The 25,062-nt window shown below is 28.9% G+C and overlaps 3 protein-coding genes and 1 pseudogene across 5 annotated transcripts; 2 read left to right on the top strand and 2 right to left on the bottom strand.

Annotated features, from left to right (window-relative positions):
• Positions 1-772: 772 nt before the first annotated feature.
• On the bottom strand, positions 773-3,446 carry LOC145190468 (fucose mutarotase-like). The gene is made up of 2 exons (XM_080067346.2): positions 1,803-3,446; positions 773-1,669 (listed from the first exon to the last, which is right to left on the bottom strand). Exons 1-2 carry the CDS (start codon positions 1,941-1,943, stop codon positions 1,355-1,357), a joined length of 456 nt encoding a protein of 151 aa, XP_079923472.2. The 5' UTR covers positions 1,944-3,446; the 3' UTR covers positions 773-1,354.
• Positions 3,447-4,106: 660 nt separating this feature from the next.
• On the bottom strand, positions 4,107-15,096 carry LOC145190005 (tubulin gamma-1 chain). Its single transcript, XM_090090609.1, has 18 exons — positions 14,521-15,096; positions 14,282-14,332; positions 14,114-14,175; positions 13,949-14,002; positions 13,725-13,838; positions 13,509-13,577; positions 10,592-10,671; positions 10,210-10,255; positions 8,626-8,793; positions 8,400-8,445; positions 8,175-8,278; positions 5,783-5,836; positions 5,505-5,603; positions 5,266-5,340; positions 4,838-4,924; positions 4,624-4,739; positions 4,428-4,509; positions 4,107-4,324 (listed from the first exon to the last, which is right to left on the bottom strand). The coding sequence occupies exons 1-18, from the start codon at positions 14,567-14,569 to the stop codon at positions 4,295-4,297; spliced, it is 1,386 nt and encodes a 461-aa protein (XP_089946735.1). The 5' UTR covers positions 14,570-15,096; the 3' UTR covers positions 4,107-4,294.
• A 2,468-nt stretch (positions 15,097-17,564) lies between these two features.
• On the top strand, positions 17,565-22,326 carry LOC145195339 (uncharacterized). 2 transcript variants are annotated; one of them, XM_090090814.1, is made up of 6 exons: positions 17,565-17,733; positions 17,899-18,317; positions 20,638-20,901; positions 21,096-21,284; positions 21,483-21,771; positions 21,916-22,326. In XM_090090814.1, exons 1-5 carry the CDS (start codon positions 17,646-17,648, stop codon positions 21,543-21,545), a joined length of 1,023 nt encoding a protein of 340 aa, XP_089946940.1. In that variant the 5' UTR covers positions 17,565-17,645; the 3' UTR covers positions 21,546-21,771; positions 21,916-22,326. The 2 variants fall into 2 exon arrangements, with proteins under 2 accessions (XP_089946940.1, XP_089946942.1); XM_090090816.1 differs by having other exon boundaries at positions 17,568-17,733; positions 21,200-21,284.
• LOC149886574 (uncharacterized) lies at positions 18,333-20,501 on the top strand (annotated as a pseudogene). Its single transcript, XR_016453453.1, has one exon. The product of XR_016453453.1 is annotated as an uncharacterized LOC149886574 (transcript).
• Positions 22,327-25,062: the final 2,736 nt, after the last annotated feature.

Here is a 25,062-nt window from a genome sequence, read left to right as displayed (position 1 = left end):
CTTCTTTTTAGATTTGATTACTTGCTGAATAGTTCGAACACTTTCAACTAATGATAAATCACCTTTTTTTTTTCAGCAGTGATTGTTGAGTTGCTTACTAATTTGTTGTCTTTTTACGTGCTTTTGTCTTCTTAAACAGATCTCCATTTTTTCCTTTAAGATAATTAATAACTAGAATTTTTGGTCTGTTTACATTTTTCGCTAAAATCTCTTTCACTTAGGTTCTTTGAATAAAGAACATCAATTTTACCGCGCTGTTAATCAGTGATGTCTTTTTGTTTTGCCCATTTTTCAAATTAAACAAGATAATCTAAAACAAGTAGAATTTTAAAAATTCATAATAAATTTAATATATTTAAAAATAATTTAGAGAAAAATTCAATTTAAAATTTTTTAAAAAATAAAGCGGTTTTTAAATTTTGCCGTCTTGAAAATATTCACAACTTTAATTTTCTTTTTTTTTCTGTAAGTCCAAATTCTTTAGATATTCATGCATATATATAAGCTATTATTTATTAGAATAATATACTTAAAATAAGAATTGTTTAATAAAAAGATTTCAAATTTTTATAAAGTGGTTACAAAATTTTGACTTGGGAAACGACAATTTAGGAGTTTTATTCTATTAAATGTTCATATGCTTGAAGATCAGATCAATCTTTTATTTAATAAATGTAAGGATTGCTAAATTTACAGTGGTCAGCAATAAAAATCTTTTTTTTCAATCCGTAAGAATTATCTTTTTCGAGTAGATTAAGTAATATTACTATTATTTGTATAAGGAGTTTTTTTTGTTAAAGATTTACATCTGTGTAAAAAAGTTTGAGCAAAAAACAAAAACTGACTCAGAATTAGTGAAAAAGCTGACAAAAAACAAGAGACTTTCCATGGGGCTTTGGAGCTTAGTCTCGATTAGGAAGGAGAAAAGACCTAACATAGGTTTGGGATGAAATTTGGCAACAAAGTAAAAAATATTGCTTAGCAAAATACAGGAAGAGGTGACTCTGATCTAAAGTTTGATTCAAAATTTCCTGGAAAGTTTAAAAATAAATTTGTGTCAAAGGGAACGAACACTCTCTCTAATGAAAGGTTTGTTTTTAAACCTATACATGTGTCCTAAAAATGATGACAGCTGAACCTTCCTGAATAATTCTAACCCATAATACCACCGGAAAAGTATATTAAAACATCATTCAAAAATGAATCGAGGATATGAGAACTATAATTTCTTCAAATCGAATTTCTAAAATAGCATTGGTTCAAAAAAAGTAAATTGGTAGAAAATATTCTGATTTTTTAAAATGATATTATATATAGGATTTCTTAAACAGCTTGCTTTTTTTCTATCGAATATTTATGTTTTTATGACACCTTTTTTCAAAATGATGTTCCCATACAGAGCGGTTTCGCCCGTAGCTACGACAGCAAAAGCTCTCTTCGCTTGTTCGTAGAATTGAAACCTCTCTACTAGTTTTATATCAATTTCACGATGCTCTGCGTTATTAACAGCATCTTTAAATTCATCCCATATCGGTGTTGCCAAGTTGGATTTTTTGTCTGATTCAGTTCTCTCCATTAGAAACACAGGAGCATCGACATATGTGTCTAATGGCAAAAGCTTTAAAACGGCTTTTAAGATTTCCGTGCACCCGTGACCGTCAGCTCGAACCTAAAATTCAAAATGTCAGACATGTGAGTGATTGAAAATATAAATTAATCACCAAAGTTTTTTTTATGGTTGTTTAATTAAAATGTGCATTTTTAATTAAACAACCATAAAAGCAATCGATAACAACACTTACAAGCTCGGGTCCATTTTTGCAAACTGATGCACTCGGAAAGTTGGCGTCGGCAAGTACTAATTCGTCACCGTGGCCCATTTTTGCCAAGACAGTAAGAAGCTCGGGAGACAAGATACTCGGGATTCCCTTTAGCATCACCATATTAATTATGACTCTAGTAAAAGCTTGGTAAGTAAAAAAATAATAAAATCGTTACCATGTAAAAAAAACAAACTCAGAAAGGTTTGTTACATTTAAATAGAGGGGGGGGGGGGGGGAATCCGAAAGAACAAAGATAATTATTGAATTATTGGGTTACAAGTTGAGTTCAAAATATAAGTAGGTAGTTTTAAAATATTCGGGAATAGAGTGTATTACTTTTAAAATATTCGGGAATAGAGTGTATTACTTTTAAAATATTCGGGAATAGAGTGTATTACTTTTAAAATATTCGGGAATAGAGTGTATTACTTTTTTTTAGCAAACAAATATTTTTTTTTGATATATTAAGTTAGATTGACTTAAACAAATAATAATTTTATATTTCAGTTTTAGTAAAACATTTCATTTTCCAGTTATAACATTTTCAAACTCATAAATATTGATTATTCAAAAAGATAATAGTCATTAAATTTTTAAATAATGTTAAAAATTTGCTAAGAGTGCTTTAAAAAAAATTTGCAGTAAAAGGACAGGTTATTTAGAATATTATTTTCGCCTGAACAACGACGATGCATTGTCTACAAATCCTGCACCCTTTCAGATGATGTAGCATGCTAAGCCGATTCCACAACCTCTCACAATACAGTTGCTGTGGTGTGTTTCTTTTTAAAAAATTGCTTGATTGATAGTCCATAACCTTTCTATAGGATACAGGTCCAGTTACTAGGCAGGTCATAAACTAATCTTATTTGATTGAAATCAATTTTTAGCAGGTCATTGTCTTGCATAAATACCCATTTTAAAGGCATTTTATACCCAGTGTAGGATAGCATGGTAGTTTGAAAAATATATCTTTAGAGATAATCCAAAATATAGACCCAACTCCAAAATACGAGAAAAAGCCCAAGATATTGATTTTTGCTTCACCGTGCCTCAGTCTGCAGAGTATACTTTATAGACTGGTATAACTTAAAAACTGGAGCTCGTAAGCTGTTTTCGACGATCTTATTGACGAGCACCAGGAGAACCGAAAAAGATTTTCCTTTTGTCAAATCACAAGATGTTCCCCCTTTCTTTCAAAGGCTAATTGGCACGTTCCTTTGCAAACGCTAATCTCATTCCAAAATATCTTTTTTTCAGAAGTAGCACTTTCTAGAGGTTCTAACTTTAAGTTTTAATTGTATCAAACATCTTCTTATTGCCACAGAACAGCCAGCCAAATTCAAATCTTGTTTGATTTTGGTAGAAGTAATTTTGGGGTTCTGTTTAGATGAACCTACAACTTTTTGATTTCATCTTTAGCAGTTATCATTCTCTTTCTTCTTCTTGTTTTACGATTTGATTTCAAACTTCATTGAATTGGTAACTATGGTAGATGAACGTTCATTAAAATTTTGAGTTTCTACCTTGTTTACGCAGGTTTCTGATCAATATGTTTCTTCAATGCAATTTTTTCAATGGCCCATTTTAAAAATGAATTTTTTACGTTTTATTTTAAAAGTAATTACTTTACGGAAACTAATGAACTAAAAAACTAATAAACTAAAAAAATGCGAAAACATTTTAATTGTCAATTACCAAGAACAATCGATGTGAACTTTTATTTATATTCTAATACTATGATGATGATGATGATGATGATGATGATGATGATGATGATGATGATGATGATGATGATGATGATGATGATGATGATATTACCTTTATGAACAGTCGAAAGGCATTACTTTTAGAAATAATAAAGTCATTTTAATAGCACTCTTGGCACTAGTGTTATTAAAATGACTTTATCAATTCTAAAAGTAATGCCTTAATGTTGGAATTGAGAAACGTGATAGAACTGAGAAATTCTTTTTTTTTTCTTCCTTGGTTTCGAAAACTCCAATCTGGAGGTACACCGTAACCCAAATCCTGATCCTTACGCTTTACTGCTACGAAATAATCGAGTTGGATATTTTATAACTACTACTTCTCACCTTAACAGGTCAAAAAACATTAAAATGATTATGAAAATGTATTTTAATTAAAATGATTGGAGCTTTCCGCACTACTAAATTTTCGGAAACGATTGTCAAACTTTAAGTGAAAGAAACGGAACGGAAAAATGAACGGAAAAATAACGGAATGAATTGAATTTCATTAAAAAAGGAACCTTACCAATCGTAAAATTATATATATATTTACATATACAACAAAAATATAAAGATATAAATAGGTATTAATGTTTTATCTGACCATTTGTAGCTTTGTTATAAAATGTGAGTGTTTTTGTTCTGTTGTATCCTAACCTTCTTTAAAATCCTAACCTTCTGCTGTGTCCTAACGAGCCCATCGCGAAAATGTAAACTATGTTATTTTCTCTCTTTTGGAGTGTCATCGACCTAAAAATAGACAAACAAAAAAAATTTAAAAACCGTTATTTCCAAGAATTCTCAAAATGCGTAACAAAATTACAAAAAATGCCTTTTTTAGTTAAAAACGTACTATCTGAGCTTGAGTGCCCCACGTGATATAGTCGGCTTTCGTTGCAGCATGATACTCATCAATTAATTGCTGAACAACGTCTCTAGATTTTAAGTAATAGAATTATAAAGAAAAAAAAAAAAAAAAAAACTACAAGAAACTTAATTCAACACGAGACTTAACTCTCAACATTTTTAATTTTAAAAAATTTAAAAACCTGGCATCATCGAGTTCATCAAGATTTTCTTTAAACATGTCTAGTTTTTTGTACTGCTCAAGAAAAGCACCTCTTTTACGAAGTTTGTCGTAGAGACGACAATTCTTCTCAAAAACCTGAAATTACACAAAAGTTATTTACATACTAATTAACTACATATTAATACTTGTATGATTAGTATTTTGATTAATATTCTTGTTTTGAAATTACTTACGGAAGATATACTTGTATGATTAGCCAGCATTAGACCGCTTACGCGATGGGCAGTTTGTACATAAGGTGATTTTCTACTTAACGCTACCTACAAAACGAAAGTACGAGATTTAAAGACAGTTTGCAATTAGATTTATATTAGAATGCTTTGCTAACAACACAACCTTGGTGTTAACAACACAATCTTTGTTGCTAAAACTGCACTACTCGTGATCTCCAACCTTCTCTATTTAGTATTGCAGGGCTGGAGATATTATTTCAAAATGGCAGATGAAAGGGTTTAGCTTACTTTAAACTTTGGTTATTTAATTGAGATTTGAAAAACTTTTAATATCTGCCACTTTTATTTACATTTTCCTATCAATCTATCTATCTATCTATCTATATAACTAAAACATTTACTAGCTGTAAAATGATAACAAAAATTACCTGTATACTTGCAGGTCCCCATGGGATGAACTCTGCTAACTTTCTTTCTCTAATACGCTGAAGACTTTTATGAACCTTTAAAAGCACATAAATCATATGTAATATATAAAACATATATCTTTAGAACAAAGTATTGTTCTTAAGAAGTTATCGCCATGTAGTCATTACCATGACCCTCTTTTAATTACTATTATCTTTGTAATCATTACCATTGTAATAGTTCAGTTCCTTAAAAGTACCTGAGTTGGGTCAACTTCTCCTTGAATGATATTGAGAATAGAGATATAACAATGGCTTCGCTTTCGATCACGTGGGGTGGCCACCATCATGTTCTTGGGCTGTTGATTTTTAAAATAAAGTTTAAATAATAAAAATTACCTTTTTAAATCTTTTTTTTTTTTCAAAATCTAAACTTGGGAAATAATCTTAGCAAATTTTACACATCAGCGTTTTGAGATAACATTGAGAAAGTTTTTTATTAAACTTTTATTTCTAAAAGAAGTTTAATTTTGCTTACTTGAAGAAGTCTTCTCATCACATCGAGTACAGTGGTCTTTCTAACACTTGTTGTCTAAGAAATAATTTCATGTAAATTTCTTAAAAAACAATTTAACCACAGTTTAACTTATGAAAAAACTATTAACAAATGCAGTCTAAAAAGACATCGAAACTTTTTTTCTCAATATGAGCAAAAAAAAAAAAAGATGAAAAGCTAAGATGTTTAATTGGTTAAAATGTTCAATTGAGTAAGACGTTTTGAACAAGGTTTGCAATGTGTTTTAGATTGTATTCTTGCTGATCCAACTGATACTTCTTGCTTGGTAAAGATATTTTGTAAACAAGCCTAGGGTAATTTGAATTTCCAAAGGCTAGTTTATAAGGGGGAGGGCAAAGGGAATTAAATGTATAATTTTACCTCTACTTTAAAAAAAACTTTTTAAAACAAAAAATTTAAAAACTTTTATTTATTTATTACTCATGTCTTTGCAGTGATAACAGCTGAATAATAATGTAGTATTGACTCGATAGCTATATACAAGCAGGTGGAATTTTATCCCATTCTTCCTTCAATGACTTGAATACCTATGCTTTCGTACTTGACAGACTAGCATTTCCCAAAAGTATTCAATTTAATGTTTTGAACTCTATAATATTGTTTTTTCTTAAATGATCATGAAATATAGTGCAAAATGATCACTTGAAGTATAACGCAGCAGAGTTGAGGAAAGATATTGTCGGAGAAATAAAATAGAATCAAAAAATGTTTTACACAACCTATCCACCAGTTCTGTTATGTTTTTTGAAGATTCCTGATTGATTAGATTGTCACATTCTGTAATTTATTAGATTGATTCTGTAAGCTAAAAAAACTCATTCAAATTCAAGCAATTTTCTTGAAACTTTGCCTGGAGTACGAAAGAAAGAAAGATAGAATTTCAAGCAAAATTATACAATTCACATTTGGTATTAAACTAGGATAACTGTTTTTGGTGGCAATACTTGCAGTATGCCAAACCTTTTAAAGAAAAAGATAAAACATTTCCTGAATGACTTTCTGTATTACTCATAACATGTAAGCAATTCACACATGGTAGTGCAGTTATAACAACACAGCCTGAAAAATTATAGAATGATGTGAATAAAGTTCTCCTATTTGCTTTTGTTTTTATACCCTAGAGAATGGGGTATAAAAACAAAAGCAAAAAACAGTCCAAGTTGACTAGTCAGAGTTGATAAGAATATTACCAAGATATCAGTCACCAAGAACCAGATATCAGTTGCTGTTACATTTACCCAATCAGCCATATTTTCTCTAGGTGCAATAGAGTTTTGACCTTGATACCGATTCATTTTGTCCACCATTTTATTTATCAATACCGAATTAAGAAAGTATTCAATATAATCAAGAGGTTCCCATCATTAGTAACAATATTCAGTTTTGGTACATAAATTTATGATTATCAGGTTCAAAATTCAAAATATTCCATTGAAAAGTTTCAGGTTCAACATTATCCTCTATCTCCGTATCTTTGTCAGAATCATAAGTCGACATAAATAATAGTCAGCATAAAAAATACAAATATTGTTATTTCCCTTCATTCTCCGCAATAAAATATCAAATTTTTTACTTTTTTGAAAAAATATGCATAATTTCAACTCACTATAAATTTTTATTTGTACACTTTTAATGTAAAAGACTACGTATGCAGCAAACTACTTTCTTAACCCTTTCATCTGGTTTTATTAATGAAAGAATCCAACCAAACTGCTGGAAAAAATGACAGTGAAAGGGTTAAGAAACATACTACAAGTTTAATCTTATCTTTTATTTACACATTGGATTTCCTGGCATTTTGCTCTGTATTCATCCAATATTTCTCTTTTCAACAAATTGCTTTGACTATTGAATTTTAGTGTGGTTTTTACTCACAAGAGATTCTCCTTTTTTAAGGATACAGCATCCATTTTCTTGTCTTCAACATTTTTAAACTCTGTAACTACTTTAATTGAAAAAGATCTTTATTGATCAAAAATATAAATCTATTTTTTTTATAGGCTTTCATTAGACATCTAATGGCCATATTGTAATATTCAACTCCACACCACTTTATTTTAGTGTTATTCAACAGATTTGTTATTTATTAGTTAACAGCTTTTTTTTATGCACAAAAATTGCTCTTCAGCTGAATTCATAATTATTACTCTTCAAATAATTCATGTAAATGATCTTTAAAACATTTTAAGTTTGGCTCAAGTAAAAGCTTGAAAATATTTTTTTTTTTTTCACATTTTCTTTGAGTAATTGTTTGAAACTTGACGATAAGTAAAATAACTTAATTGAATATAAATATAAAAAATGAATACAAAAAAAAAGTTTGAAACTTGACTATGACAAATAAACAAAAAACCTTCTGATCTGTTGTCAAAGGAGTGTAGCCTGTCATTAAAAAGTGTAATCTTGAAGTCGGAATCAAAGATGCAATCAAACCAATCAAATCATTGTTCATATAACCTAAAGAAATATGATACAAGAAAATAACTTTTAAAAAGTGTAAAGCACAGGATTTTTGTGTAGGTTAAAGACCAAGATTTATACAAGTTGTATGCAGCTAAATCAGAATTAGAATAAAAACCTGGGTAGCGGAGTGTTGTAGTGCTTGTTGCCATAATTGTTGAGACCTAAAGACATAATTGAAATCAATTGCAGCACCCCTCAGGTTAAAAGCAAATTAAATTAAAAAAAGTTTTAAGTGATAAAAACTTTATTGCTTTCCCAATAGGGAATAAGAAATAAACTGATGAGCAACAAAAAATTGTCATGTTGAACAACAATGAAAAAAAAAAAAAAAAAAAACTTACCAGTTGATTTACTTGAGAAAAGGTTGGATTTGGAATGTGCAAGCGATCAGCAGCAATGCGATTCAAAGCTGTATTATCCAAAACAACAACACAGTCTGCATTTTGTGTCAATCTTTTCAAAGTCAGCATGGAGTTGTAGGGCTGAACAACAACATCACTGACATCTTCCTATAATGGAATTTTCAACTTTTTATTATTTTATAACTTTTATATTTTTTTTTACTTTTTCCTTTAAAATTATTATTTTTAATTAAAAGGTAATGGAAATTATAAATTTATTTTATCTATTAATATTTATAAGTATTTGTTTTATTTCTTTTTAGTAATTGTATTGCAAATGTTGAAAGATAAATACAAAAATGTTCAGCAGTTCTTCAATAATTGATTTAAGAAAAATGCCTAATATTTCTCAATCAGACTTAATGTGAGACAATTTGGTGAACTAAATTCTTTGGTGATATAGACCTAATTTTCTTGCTACTTTGCATCAATGTCTCTGAGGTAGCTTGTCTTAATGAGGCAGATTGCCTCATTAAGACAAATTTTTACTGGAGGTTGTTGTAAGTTTATCTTAATCAATGAAGACGAATTTGGTTTCTCAAGAAAAAATTTTCGTGATGTGCACTTTCTCATTTCCCATTTTGATTTTTACATTGTCAGAAAACTTTTCATGTCATAAAAAGATTTCCTGCCAAATTATGACATACTTTTTCCTTTGCATACTTTTCCACTTGAATGTATTTAAACTTGAGGCTTACATGCCTTCAAATCATAACAATTAATACTTGTAACCAGGAATCTGCTTTAACAACATCAACAGTTGTGCTTCTTTGATCCAGACATCTGATTTATGTAAAAAATTGATCAATTTTTAACAAGACACATAGTTTTTGCATACAAGTTCCACACTTTTACAAATAATGATCATGAAGTTTTTTAATTTATTCATATGTTTTATGTATAATTCTATATATTGCTGATAACATGTTTAATATATAAATTAATAGTTTCTACTATTTTTTAGTAATTCGTCTTTGATAGCATAGGAATACTTTCATTTATTAATTTCAAATAAGAAAATTCAGAGAACTTTTATCAGAGATACTAAAGCCTAAAACAAAATTTGAAAGTAACAAGAGATAACACGACATACGATTAACACAACATAAGATTAACACAACATATGATTAACACAACATAAGATTAGCACAACATAAGATTAACACAGCATAAGATAAAAGATTTCATTAGATTAACACAACATAAAATTAACACAACATAAAATTAACACAACATAAGATTAACACAAAATAAGATTAACACAACATAAGATTAACACAACATTAGATTAACACAACATTAGATTAACACAACATAAGATAAAGGATTTCACTTTTGTTTAACTTAAGTTAAACCTTTTTCACTGTTGATTGTTGATTTTGTTTTTGTAAAACTTCTTTTTTGCTTTCATTTAAATTTCTGTAACTTCTGAAAACTTGGTATAAGTTATAGTTTTAACAATTTCAATGACTTCAATGTTAATAAAAATAATGATCAGCTAAACAATAAAAACAAAAGTATGACCTGCTGCGGAAACACTGAATATGTCTGAATTAGTTTCTTTGGGTACCTATAATAGAACAAGACCATGAATTAAAAAAAAAAAAAAAAGATAGAAGAAAAAACCTTTTAGAAATTTAAATTAAACAATACATAAAAAAAGAAATGAAGCAAAAAACAAAAACTAAGTTTTAAAGTGTGAATAAAAAATACTCTTTATAGCCTTTTAATGCCTCTTACACTAGAGATAATTTCATTAGTTAATTTATAAATATAATAATTAAATTACAAATAAATTCTATTTAACTTTGTTAAAAGCATCATTTTAAGTTAGATACTCGTAACTATAAAACACTACTTTTTTAATAACTGTAAAGAGTAATTTGTTAAAGTAAAAGCACAGAACCTATCATTTATTGTGTCCAACATATATGATCCCATTCCTGATCCAGTACCACCAGCTATTGAATGACAAAGTACAAAACCCTGAAATTGCAAAACACTCCGAAAAAATTTTGACTTTAAATGAAGAGCTTTAATTTAATTTAGAAACACAGAAATTAAGTATTTTTTAAAGATAAAAACAGATGTTAATCCCCAGCAAAAATCTGATACTAAACTTTTAATCCCCATTAAAAATCTCATTAATTATGGTTTTTTTTTCACTCCTCAGTAACAACTACATTGATTGAAAAAACATAAAGATATTTAAAACTCCTGAACTAAAGGCATAAGTAAAAGAACTATATTTTAAACTGTTAATCACAACAAAGTGGATTCAAGTTGAGCTGTTTAGAAATATAGAATACTCATTTAAATTGTTTTGCCTTAAACTGCAAGGTTAGGTTATCCATTTTGTTTTTACTCTATATTTACTGTATACTTGGATATCTAGTCCATAAATGAACCCATCCAATAATCTCTGCATCAGTTGCCCATGTCGCATCTTTAAGCATTTTAGTTTTACAAGTGTCTTAATTTTCATTTTTAAATATCCAGTCATTTTTTTCTGTGAAACATATGGTAAACAACTTTATCTCTAATTGACTTGTGTTCATCTTTATTGCCAGTTTTGATAATAGAAACTATCCTAAAAAAAACGGTTTCCATCTCCTGTAATTTTATGGAATTACCTGTGACAAAGAGTTAGGTTGATGCATCCTACAGAGTCATTTGTTTTCTTAATCATTCCAAACCTTTCTGCAATTGATTTTTTTCATATCAAAAGATGTACATTTTGCAATTATTTTGCATTTGAAACATTAACACTGCTTTCACTGAGACAAACTTGTTTGGTTATACTACTTTTTCAATACTTTTTATTGACATTCTTCATGTTGCAGTTATTTTTACTTGAAATAGTAGTTACTGTATATAATTTTGTAAATTGCTTTACAAACTTTCCACCATTTTTATCATCACATTTATGATTCTTTAATAACACTTTTGTTCCATATTCAATCAAATTCCAATCTATATCAATAGGCAGAACAGCTTCTCTTTGATAAAGTAATCAAAAATGGTTTAAATCAATTCGATTTGTGTTTTCTAATTTCCATTCAAAACAAAACACCATCAATGATAAATGGCCAATCATAAGCATCACCTTTTACTTTGCGTTTTTAATGTGCATTTTATTTTTTTCAAAGTCAGTCACTTTGACAAGTTCACGGCCCTGATCATTAATCTGCATTTCAAAACAGCCGAACCTACCTACTAAAAATAATGCCACAAATTTTTATAATTTTTATAATTTTTATTAAAAAGGAGTTCAGCCTCTATCCGCTTGCTGCAACAAAATCTACAATCAGATGTTTACAACCATTCACTTCTAGCAGGTGAGTCAAATCAATTCCAACCTGCTTCTTTTTAACTTTTGGAGTTGATATGTTTGTAAAAAATGGTTTTACTTGTTTCTTGTTTTTTTAACAGGTATCACATTTAGAAAAATAAAGTGGTAAAGTCTTTTGCCATTCCATACCAAAAAAACCTATTTTAAATAGTTTCTGTTGTTGAATTGATAACCATGTACTTAATTATGTGGTTTTGCATTTCTTTACACCTAGTAACTTTATTCTGACAAAAAGTTAACAAATAGATTCATTTAAAGTTTTGAATTTTTTAATTCAAAAACTGTACCACACAAAAGAAGTATAGGCCAAATTAAACTAGTATCACACAATTATAAAAGTAACAATTAGAAACATACATTTACCCAGATGATACAACTAATTATTTTCAATTATAAATGGCTTTTTTTTCTTTGAAAATTCCATTTATTCCCTTTACTAATTTACAAAAATATAAATATTGGTAAATTCATTATGGATTGTTAAATTTTTTATAATCCATATTTTTATAATGCTGCTGCATTAAATGGAATTACTTCTTTATTCTGGACAAATTTCCCAATCCTGAAAAATAATTATATTGAAAAAAGATATCTTTGTGTGTGTGTGCCAATATGCATTTGTTATGTTATAGTATTAGTTATGGCTAAAATTCTTTAAGAACCAAAAGTCAATTTTCTGTAACTGAAGATAAGTACATCTGGTTAAAATAGAAAATTTATGAATCTTAATGTTCACTCTGGTGTCTGTGGTATTTATCAGAATAAAAGTATAAACTCCAAAACTTGTTTCTGAAACATTTTTTTTTTCAACTTATTCTTGAAAATAATGTTGGTTTAAAGAGAGATGGTGCCAGTTTGATGGTTAAATTTGTAAAGGATGCTAATCTTATTAATACAATTTGATATGCACATGCTACTAATTTTGTTGTATATGGCACTCATGTCATTCATTTTGCTCTATTTGGCACTCTTTATAGGAAAATATTTTTGACTTGTATGAAGGTGAGGATAAGATTGATCCTCATCTATATATCATACTATATCATCTAGAATTATTGCCAGAATATATGAATATTGTTAAAATTTTAAAAAAGTCATCAGTCAAAAAAAATGGTCAAAAATTAATACCTTTTAGTTAAAAAAAACTCTTAAATTTTTTAAAAATTTAAAAGAAAGAACTGAAGAAAGATTTTAAAGATCAAAGGTGAAATCCAAATAGATTTATCTACTGTACACAGATGCAGTATCGATTTAAATGGTTCACTCCTGATTTTTTTTTTTAAACAGTTTTTAACAGATTGCTTTTATATTTATTATAAACCGTGGAGATCTTTTAACTAAACTCAAACTTGTTTTTTGGCAAACCTAAAATACTTGATAGAAATATTTCACCTTTAAAATTATTGAAAAACTACAAGTATAATTACAATAATAACTTAAATTTTCAAACAGAAAATGAGAGTTCTTGTACCTCAAGACTGTCGCTACCATCAGCTTCTCTATCAATGATGTCAAATAACTCTTCATGCAGAGACTCTGCCTGAAACAAGTAAGCAATAATCTAAGATATTATTAAACTATATTGATATTATTAAAGAATCCTCATTAAATGATTGAACTTGATATTATTTTGTTAAAATTGGAGGCATAAAAAATGGACATTAGTAAACAAATTATTACTACGAACCTGTGCAAATCCACTACCCCAATTATTTCCTGCTCCTCCTCCATCTTTTGAGGTGTAAATGTTTTCAGGATTATACAGGTTTGCATAAGGAGATTGCATAATAGAGTCAATAACCTTAAATCAAAATAAACAAAATTATCAAACTTATGTTATTAAACTTATAATTATGGTAATTTGTTGAGTTTTATTTAGTTTTAATAATTTAAAATCTTAATAGAACATACCCTGGGTTCTAGATCAAGTAAAACAGACCTTGGTATATAATGTTCATCATCAGCCTAAAAAAGATAAAGTTTACAGAAGTTTGAAAATTCAAAAAAAAAAAATTTTAACAAAGTTTTGTTCACATCTTTAATACTAAAGAATACTGTAAATATTTAATTCTTTACTTGATAAAAGAAGACATCTTTGCGATCAGTGCCATCAGTTGCAAAGTCCTCTAACATTCCCTCTAGATTTAAAATGTAGAGATTAATTAGGTTAACTTTACATCCAATTTATAAATGCAATTTTATCAAGTTTCAAAAATCATAAATAAAGTTCTAGTCTAAGCTAACCTGGGCTTATTCCATGTTCAGCACAAAGCTGCTTCCAAAACTCCATTCCAACTAAAACAAATGTCAAAAGGCTTTCACTCAAAAATCTTATTTCATCATTAAACTTCAATTGTTTTAAATTAACTGACAGGTTTGCTTTACATTAAGCAAAATGTTTAGTGAATATTTGCTTTAAAAGTTACATTAACATTTTTATTGGGTAATAATAATAATTTAATTGAAGTAATTTTTCAACATACTTTGATTTCCACATTGTCCCACTTGCAAAGTTATAATTTCTCGAGGCATAGTTGTATTAGTTTTCCTTAAATATTACAAAATTTACTTTCTTTTTATCTACACAACTTAAAACTGAAATCTTCAAAGTAATTTATTTAATGCTTTAAGGATTCAGGTATATAATGTATACATACACAGCAGGTATTTGGATAGCCTGTATACTGTAAATATTACAAGCTTGTTGTTATAAAAATTTTTATCTATGACCGTTGATAAGTGTTATAAGTATATGATCATTGTTGATGCTATAAGTATACTTTGATTCTGTAGCCCCAATATATCTACTTTTTTTAATTAATTATACCTAGGGTAGGATAGGCATTCATGTTAAAGAAAACGTTGTTTTGTATCATTTAAATCGATTTTTTTAGTAACTATTATAAATTTTGACATCTCCCAAAAATCAAATTGTAGCCAGCATTATGGTGTGCCCAGTTCAAATGTTATACTAATGGTTAACATAATTTGCCTTATTCGTGGTAATTCCATACTATCGCTGTTGTTTCGATTTTTTCGCTGTTGTTTCAGTTTTAATCGCGCGCGAATATACTTTGGGTGATTTTGACACAAAATCTACTTCAGTAAGTTTAGAGATGAATGAAAATAATTGATGTCGGAAAAAGTAACAGGTGATTTACTGAGTTTTTAATGAGCCTAAATAATTTACTAATTAGTCGGAAATCTTTCTCGACTCTATAGACTAATCTAGTAAATGCACAATTTTAGTTGAAGTATTTGAAATTCTTAAATGATTCCAATTTTGATTAATTAAGACTAAAAACATTTATCTGGCTTCCACCTCCAGTTGCTTCCGCCTGAATTTTTTTGGTGCCAGAACGTTTTAAAGGCTGCGACCAATTGGAAGGTGGAAGCTACTGGTGGCCGCCATCAGAAGTCATTTTGGAGATTACAGGAAGATAATCTGGAGACTCCAGTGGCTTTTGCCTCCAAATTGGCGGCAAAACTAAAGACGACATTTTAGCCTACCGCTGCCAGAAGAAATGAAGACAAAGGACATTGCCAGGTTTGCCAATAGAGGAAAAAAAAGAATTTTTGATGGACCATAAGAATTCGTTAAAACAATGAATAGCGAAGAGAAAACAGCTTGGCTGCCATTTGTGGCTATTGTAAAAATCTTTCTTGGAAAGAAAAAAATAGCAGAAAATTCTGCAGATTTATACGTTAGAATGTTGAAAGCCTTTTTGTGATCTTCGATGAGAAATGAGTATAAAACTTAATTTTAAAAATATCGTCATGACCTTAAAACTGGACAAAATGACAATTTAAAGGAGAGTGGTTCCACCAAGATCTTAAGAAAATTAATGACCGTCACCAATGACGTTTGGAAAAACGCATGATGGCAAATTAATATTGGAGCATCAAACGAGACAAAACTCAGAAAAAATTAACAAATGAAAAAGCTGAAAGCGAAAGTCTCTTCCCGATTGAAAGTTAACATTTTTTTATAAATCTAGAAAAAGTTTGTGACTGATAGGCTGATGTTTATGCTATAAAATGTTTATTTTAAACATGTAATTGTCCTTTGTTTTTTGTTGTTTTTTTTCATTTGTTATCTTTTAATTTTGCAAAAAATAATCTTTTAAAGTATACCCGTTATTAGTGTTCGGCACAAATTCAAATAGTTTGATCAAATATGCGTCAAATGTTTGAAATGGCCAAATTCAAATCTTCCTATTTTGAATTTAGATCAAATTCAAATCTTTCCAAGATTTGATGTATATTTGAACGTTATTTAACTTATTTCATTTATTAATTTTAGTTATCTGAATCTATAAATTTTATTCATATTGCAGCATTTGTTACTATTTCTCACACATTACAGCTTCTTTTATTCTTTTTAATCCAACCAAGACTTCAAGCACTGGCAAGCTTGAATGGTATCTGCAGAGAGAAGGTTTCTTTTGTCAGTAATAAGATTTTTTCCTAATGAGAAGAGCCTTTCTGATGATACAGATGTAGCAGGAATGGCCAGGTAATCTCTGGCCATTCTGGATAGGTTTGGATATTTGTCAGATCGAGATTTCCACCAAAGTAATATGTTGCTATTATTGCCGCCATCTATCTTACTTGTATCATTACAATAGTTTTCAAACTCATTACATGGGTTTGATGAAACACGCGATTTGAACGGGGTATATTTTGAAACGTTTTGAATGCTTGTAGCAGTTGTACCATTGCTTGGGGCATAATTGATTTGATATTCACAATTGACTGTGTCCATAATCTTTGTATACGACTCGCTGTTTGCGCCCTTATCATTTTTGTAATATTCAATACCAAATCTTGGGTCCAGGACAGTGCAGATAGTAAAGCAGTCACTACACAGCAAAAAACATAACGCAAAAATAACGGTTACATAATGGTAAACGAAAATTTTGGCGTTATGTTTACCGTTATGTTAAGTTGAAATAGTGTTGAAAGTGTTATAATGCGTAAATGGTGCTTAAATCATTAGTATAGTAATATATATTTGCAAAGCGTTATGTTTAACCGTTATGTTAAACAGATTATTTTATCAGTAAAAAATAGCGCGAGTTTAAAGAATCTTTGCAATTTTTGTTTATAAGGTCTTTACTGTTTAAGTTTTCTTATTTTATTTTCTCAAGGTAGTTACTTCTTAGCATTTAAACGACATTTGGGTTGTTAATAATTAATATTATATATTTATTTATATTATTAATATTATTTAATAATATTGATAATCATAATAATAATAATAATAATAACAATGTATGTATGTATGTATGTATGTATGTATGTATGTATGTATGTATGTATGTATGTATGTATGTATGTATGTATGTAATATTGCTAATTCAACTATTTTCTTGGTCCCTTGGAGGCTTCAAGATATTAGGAGTTCACTGTATTTGTATGTTGCTTAATAATGTTCTTTACTACTATTTATTTAATACTTACCATTTTTTACTTATTACTATTCTTAAAATTAATTTTATTTTATATTGCGATTATTAAATAATGTTAAATATACTATTTGTGTAATTTAAGTTTTCTAAGTAATAATAACTATATTACTGATTTCTACAATAATTAACAGTTCAAAATGATAAAGGCTGTTGTTGTCAAGTATCTTGGTGAAAAGAAAATTGTTCTTGCTAGTAATAGCAATATTGCAGACTTTTTAACTAATGGTAAGCTTATTTTTTAATGCACATTCTTTGTTTATTCAATCTTCTTTTTTTTTTTAATCAATCTTCAAATTCTTTACAGTTCATTTTTGTCTTCATACTAATCAAGTTATTATATATGCCAAAAACAATGGTTGAGCTATTTAATTTAAAATTATACTTTTTTAGCTTCTAAAAAGTTTGATAACAGTGATATAAGTGGCATCATGTGGAATGGATGTGAAGTCGATTCTGAAACATTTGTTGCCATTTTAAATGAACAAAATCTAGAAGTGGAAGTTGTATCCTTAGCAAAAAATAATGAGCTCAGCACTTTTGTTCAAAGTTTAAAGGGATTTTCTCCCGTTAAAGCTGTTTTTTCAGCTGTAGATAGACACTCTGATCCTGTTTCATTCGATTTTAACAACCAACAATCCATTATTCCTCAACTTCCAACTGAATCAACATTATACCAAGACTCTAATTATGAAGATGTACTTGAGGATTTAGATGTGTCTTCAAGATCGCAAAATTTAAGTTTAATATCAACTGCTGCACAAGTTGCTGAACCACCAAAATCAAGTACTGAACCACCTGGATCTCAAAAAGTAATTTTATCTTGTTCTAATTGTAGTTTTCGAACAAGTAAACAATATGTAATGATATCACATCTTAAATTACATGGTCAGGAAGGTTCAGTTGTATGTGAAAACTGTTTTTCAAAATTTAAAAGTGTTAAAGGTTTTAAACTTCACAATAGAAATTGTTTTGCTCCTTTTGATACTGAAATTGAAGTAATTAACAATAATAATGATTTTAATATTGAAAAACCGGATGATTTTCAATTTTTGAAGGAGAATAGAAAAGATCAACTTGCTGCATTAGCTCTTCATTTGCGAGGAAAATATCAATGCTCTGAAAATGTGGTAAACATTATTTTTTCAAGCTTGCAAAATATTTTTAATAATAAATCACAAAATGAAGAGATTTCTACAATTTGTAAAGAACTATCAACAGAATATTCTAGAACAAGATATTTTCAAACTGCTTTTAAAATGCCACAAATTCAGTTAGTATACAAAAACAGTTTACATGGATGTTTTATTCCATTTAAAGAAATACTTCAGTTTATTTTTACATCAAATGAATATAATAAGTTTCTAGAGTATTCTTCAGAAATACCTATCTCATTGTATTCAGATGATTTAGGTGTAACTAATCCAATAGGCAAATCTAGAGGAGAGCACAAGTTGTAGGTTTTATATTTTCAGTTGTTAAACATTCCGCAATGCTGCTTAAGTAAATCTTTCTCAATATTCCCTTTAGCAATAACTGGTTCTAAATCTGTTAAGGTAAAAGGCTTTATGAAATCTCTTCTTCTTGACTTGGTACAATCTCTAAATGAACTATCATCGATTGATTCCTCAACTTTAACTAATGCTAATGGTAAAAAATTCATGGTAAAGTTAAAACACTTTATTGGAGATTCATTAACTTGCAATGCAATTGCTGGTTTTAAAGAGGGTTTTAGCAAGAAAGTTGTTAGGTGCTGTAGAGTTTGTAATTCAACCAGGTCAGAAATGTTAGTTTATAATAAACATTCTCAGTGTAAAATAAGGAGTTTAGAGGAACACAAGATGAGAGTCAAAGAACTAGATAATTCTAGTCTTCCCCGAGTTGAACGTTTAAAATGGTCAAAACTATATGGCGTTCAATCTAACAGTGTTCTATCTGAAATTAATGAATTTGATGTGACAAAGCAAGTTCTTTTTGATCCAATGCATGATTTGTTAGAAGGTGTAATACCTTTGCAGATAGAACTTTACTTGAATCATGGGGTTTTGAAAGGTTTTTTTACAATAGATAGCTTGAACAACTTTATAAAATTGTTTCAATACCCAAAAGACAGTGAAAAACTACCTGTAATAGTAGATTTGGTTATTAAGGGGAAATTTGGCAGTGCTCAAGTTCTTTCTATTTGTCGTATTTTACCAATTTTTTTAAGAAGTATCACTATTGATTGTCATTTCTTGTGTCTTATTAAGCTGCTGCGTATTCTTCAAATGTGTCTCTCTCCAGTTACCACTGAGGCTTACTTCGTCTCTTTAGAAGAAACAATTGCAGCCCATCATACTCTTTTTATGAATTTATACCCAGATAAGTTTATACCAAAGCTTCATTTTCTTATTCATTATCCTGAGCAATCCAGACAATTTGGTTCACTACGATACCACATGTGTATGGCTTTTGAGAGGAAACATCAAGTAATAAAAAATGTTAGGCATTTTAATTTCAAAAATATGCCTTTAAGTGCTATGAAGAGTATGGTTTTAAACACTGTTGCATCTTTTTATAATTCTTTTGGAGAAATTAGTAATGGAGTTCTTTGTGAATTAAATCAAGTTACTATTAAAAAAAATATTGTTACCTGCATCCAGATTAATGGAATTAAATACTGTCCTGAATCGTCTTTATGGTTTCATGATGGTTTTCAATCTTCTGCTTTTATTATTAAAGAAATTCAAGTAAAAGGAGAAAAAACAGTATTTATTACCTCACAGCTTCAGTGCCTTAATTACAATGTGTTACGAGGTTTTTTTACTGCTGTTGAGGACAACACAGTTCCTTTTAGAACTATTGCAGCTGAAGGCTTAGCTTTTCCTTGGCCAGCATTTTATTTTAAAGAAGGGGATATTTTCTATATTGTTCCCCCAGCATTGCCATTCCTTATCATATAGTTGCATTGAAATTTTATAAAAAGTTTATATTATTTGCAATAAATATGATTACTTTAGTCTAATTTGTTTTCTTTATTTTGTCAACTTTAGTAGTTGTAAATGCTTTCTTTTGTCAATTTTCACATGATGATACAAAATGTTTTTTATTATTCCTATGTTTTTAACATTTACATTAATGATAAATTTTTAGATTAACAGAATCCCTTTTGATGGTGATATTAAACAAACTCTCATTGATTTTTTTCCACCTCACATTAAACTATTTCTGAGCAACAAGTTTTCTATTGAAGATAAGGTGATATCTAGAGAGCTAATGTCTTGTTTATTAGCTTTTTGCTGTTTGCATGCGCCTAATCATAATAATATCAAAAATAGAATATTGTTACGGAAAATATTCTTTGCAAAGTTAAAGTCTACTTCCATTTCTTTATATCCTTCTTACAGCCATAAATGGGTAAGAATCACGTCTTTGATACTATAATATTTTTTATTTTTTTAAATTTGTAATATTTACTATTTTAATATTCATTTTTGATCTCCTTCCTTTTCCATCATTTTTATATTTTACTTCAGATTTTCAAATTTGCTGCTGTATACATAAATTGTTTGATTCAATTTATTTAATTAAAGTTTTTAATTTTCTATTAGGATTTCTTGTTCAAAAAGTTGCCTAATAATTATCGCCAAAGACAATTTAGTATATGTCATAGTTTAAAGGTTAAGCGATTTCCTCATTTTTCTGTTGTAAATAGTTCCATCAATAATAGTAGCCGAGCAGTAAATCCAATTTTGTCCGAATCAGTTGTAGATAAAGAACAGCTATTACAAGATGTTGAAGTAAGATTTTTTCTGTGTTTATTAATTTTTGGATAAAAATGATTTCTAATTCTAATATCAGAAATTATAGTCTAGTTAAGTAAACTTAGACGCAAAAAATTTTGAAATGTTATAATTAATATTAAGTGTCTGGTCATTACTTTATTTTATTAAATAGTTATAAAATAAGGAATGTATATAACTCTTTCTTTCACCTAGAATGAACTTAATAAGAAAAAGCCATCACTTTCAACACTGTCTATTCTAAACACATCTTTTTAATAACGAGACTTATAGTATATTTCCGAAAAGAGTTACATATGCTCCTGGATTGATGCTGGAAGAAGCGATTCGTTTGTATCCTATTTTTAAAGATTCGTCTCTTAAGATTCAAAAGATGTTGATTTGGATTTCTCCCGATTCGCAAACCCATACTGAAAGTTTAATGCTGCTCCAGAAATCACTTATTTCTAAGAAGACAACTGATAAATTGTTTATGAAAGTTGATGTAAATTTTATTTTATTTTTTTTATTTGGTATTAAGCCAGTTCTATAAAATATAAACTTAACATTGATTCAAACCCATTTAATGTATTAATAATAGTTTCTTTTTTATGGTTGCAATACTTATTTTGTATTTATAATATTTTAGTGTGATTCAATACATGAATACTTAAGAGTGCCAAGCTTGTATGGTCCACAAGTTATCTATAATAAAACGGAATATGGAGTAAGGAGTCGTAGAGGTGTCGAGATGGATGTTCAGCCCTTGATCAGTACATGTGAAATGGTGGTTGTTTTGATGGCCGTTTACTATTTGCTAGATTTGACATATCCTTCTTGTTTTGGGCAGCTTCTGGGATGTTTGCAAGATATTTGCGGCTTCGGACGATCAGCTTTACTTTCTAAAAAATGCATTTTTCTTTTGCAATCTTTTTACAGCAATGTGAAGTATTTTTGAATTAATAAATGTCATTAAGTTAATTTCTTCAATTATTTTGTAAATAATTTTCATGATTATGAAAAATAATTTAACATAAATATATTAGGAAATTAAACTGGATGAATTTGTTTTATTTTTTAAATTAACTTTTATAAACATAAAAAATGTTCAATGTTAGTTAGTTTATTTAGCAATTTCTGTTATTAATCATGGGTTTCAAAAAGCCTACTTTAAAATAATTATAATTTGACATTACGGGTAACATAACGGATAAATACCCGTTATATCAGGTTTTAAACATAACGGTAAAATACGCGTTATATAACGGGAGTTTTCCTCTCACATAACGGCTAATTGGCGTTATGTAACCGTTATGTTCAAGGCAATTTTGCTATGAAAAAACATAACGCTAAAACCGTTATGTTATTTTCATACATATTAAGTATTAAACATAACGGCAATGAACCGTTATGTGCGAGGAAAACTCCCGTTATGTTTTTTAAAAATATAACGGGTTTTTTATTTACTGTGTAGTCAAATTATAATATTTTGACATTTTTGCGAGCGCTGCAACTGTAGAGCGGTGTAGATTATCTTCAGGGTTGGTTTTTGTGGTCATCCATTCAGTAATGTGATCCAAAAGAATATTGAAGAGAGGAACCACCAAAGACAATGTGGAATATGAATCACCACTAATGAGCTGGGTAAATTCCTTGAATGGTTCAAGATACAAAACAATTGTTTCAAACCTGTTCCAAACATCTGCTGAAATTGATAGACAACAGTCTGGATTGTTTGCAGTTGAGTCAAAATCGCAAAAATACGCAATGAAACCAACTTTTAATTCCATTGCTCGTTTAAGCATATCAGCTGTTGAGTTCCATCTTGTAGGGACATCAAGTATTGGTTTTAAGGTGCAATTTGATTGCTGGAAACCTTTGAACCTAGAATATGATTGAGGACTGGATCGGATTTTTTTAATTCCTGTTCTAAGTTTTACAAGATCATCTTTCAAAACATCCAAACCTGCTTGCGCGCCCAAATTCAGCACATGAGCAAAACACCGGATATGCTCAAAGGTGGTTTTAATTTCGTACTTGGAATTTAAAATATCCATAAATGAATTATTATTGGAAGCATTATCTAAGGTAATGCCCATTCCTTTGCTTGTAAGACCGAATTCAATCAAAACTGACAAGAATGCATTAGATAAATTTGAACCTGAATGGGAATCAGGCAAGGATTTGAAATCAAGAGTTTTGGCATGTAGGTTCCAGTCTTTGTCAATGTAATGAGTCGTTATGCCCATAAAAGCAATGTTGTTGGGTGATGTCCAGCAGTCAGTGGTGAATGAAACCTTTGAGTCAAGATTCAAAAAAAGGGTCTTTAGCAATTTTTTTTTGGTGTTGTAAGTGTCCATTATCTGGCTTTTTAATTGGCGCGCACTCATGATTGACAAATTTGGTTTCAGTAGAGTGAGTAGTTTACGAAAGTGGCTGGACTCTACCTCATTAAATGATTGATCATTCTTGACAATCCAGCTAACTAAGTATTCATTGAATAGATCTGGAGAATAAACGATTGGTGTCATTATCATGTCATCTAAACGTCGTTGCTTTGGTTCTCTGTCCCCAAGTAATTTGCTTTTGTGTTGAGAATTTAAATGGTTCATTAGATTTGTTGTCCCACCTTTATTGTAAGCATACTTGTTCTTGTGCTTTGGACAATGCTGGCATATGGCCTTGGTTTTGTCATGCTCATCAACTGTGAAATAATCCCATACAATTGATTGTGAACGTTTGGTGGTTTTTGTAACAGAAAAAGATTCGGGTTCTGGATTATCCGACATAATTAGGAATGTAATATATATTTCTGAAATAGATACATTTCAAGGTTGTTTACAAATAGTAAATATACTAATATTAAGTAAACACCTAATGAAAATGATTAAAATAATAATGGTTTAAATAATAAAAATACTATTAATAATAATGATAACAATAATAATAATTATATATAAGTCACTTGTCTTTATAAATACAATAGCTACATAAACAAAGTTAGACAGTTACAAACAGTTAAAACTGATAAAACGTAAAAGTAAACAATGACATATAGCAACTATTATAATGAAAAATAATTAATGAAAATAAGAATAACGAATATTAAAATAAATTTGAATTTGAATACACGACGGAAAATACAAACAATAGACAAACATACAAGACAATATACAAAAACGCACAGAAAATTAATAAAATTAAAAAAAAAATTCTTTGCTTTCAAGCAAGCCATTATTATATTTTTTTATTATTTTCTTTTTTCGAATGATTGTTTCTTTCAATGAATGTTTTTCGATTCGTTATTGTTTTACTTTTTCCATTTTTATTGTGGTTAAATTGTATTTGCAATTTTTTCTTTTGATTTTTACATATATTTTTTTCTACGTTTTTTCTTTTAATCTTGTACTTTGTTTACATTTCTTTTCTTTTTTTCTTTCTCTATGCTCTTTACTTTCTCTTTAATATTAACAAACTTTAATTAAAAACTCTTTTTTTTTTTTTTTTTTTTTCCGTTATTGAAAGGCGACCGCCATCCCGGAAACCACTGCAAAGACCCCGGAATAAAGTGATATATATGTTTGCGGGCCTGTAAAATTTGGCGTTTTTTTTTCAAACGCAAAAATTGAGAACAAAGTGAATATTTGAAAATCAAATCCAAATCCTCCAGATATTTGTCAAATCAAATTCAAATCTATCCCCTCAAAGAACAGTTCAAATTCAAATCTTTAAAGGTTTGACGTATATTTGATTTTGCCGAACACTACCCGTTATTTCCAAAATTTCAAATCTGCTT

The sequence above is a fragment of the Hydra viridissima genome, unplaced genomic scaffold (genome assembly GCF_058129835.1).
Source record: "Hydra viridissima isolate aposymbiotic clone 2 unplaced genomic scaffold, HvirCarnegie_v1 scaffold_6, whole genome shotgun sequence".
NCBI classification, from domain to species: Eukaryota; Metazoa; Cnidaria; class Hydrozoa; order Anthoathecata; family Hydridae; genus Hydra; species Hydra viridissima.
Note: the sequence above shows the minus strand (reverse complement) of the source record. Positions and strands in the feature narration are given on the sequence as shown.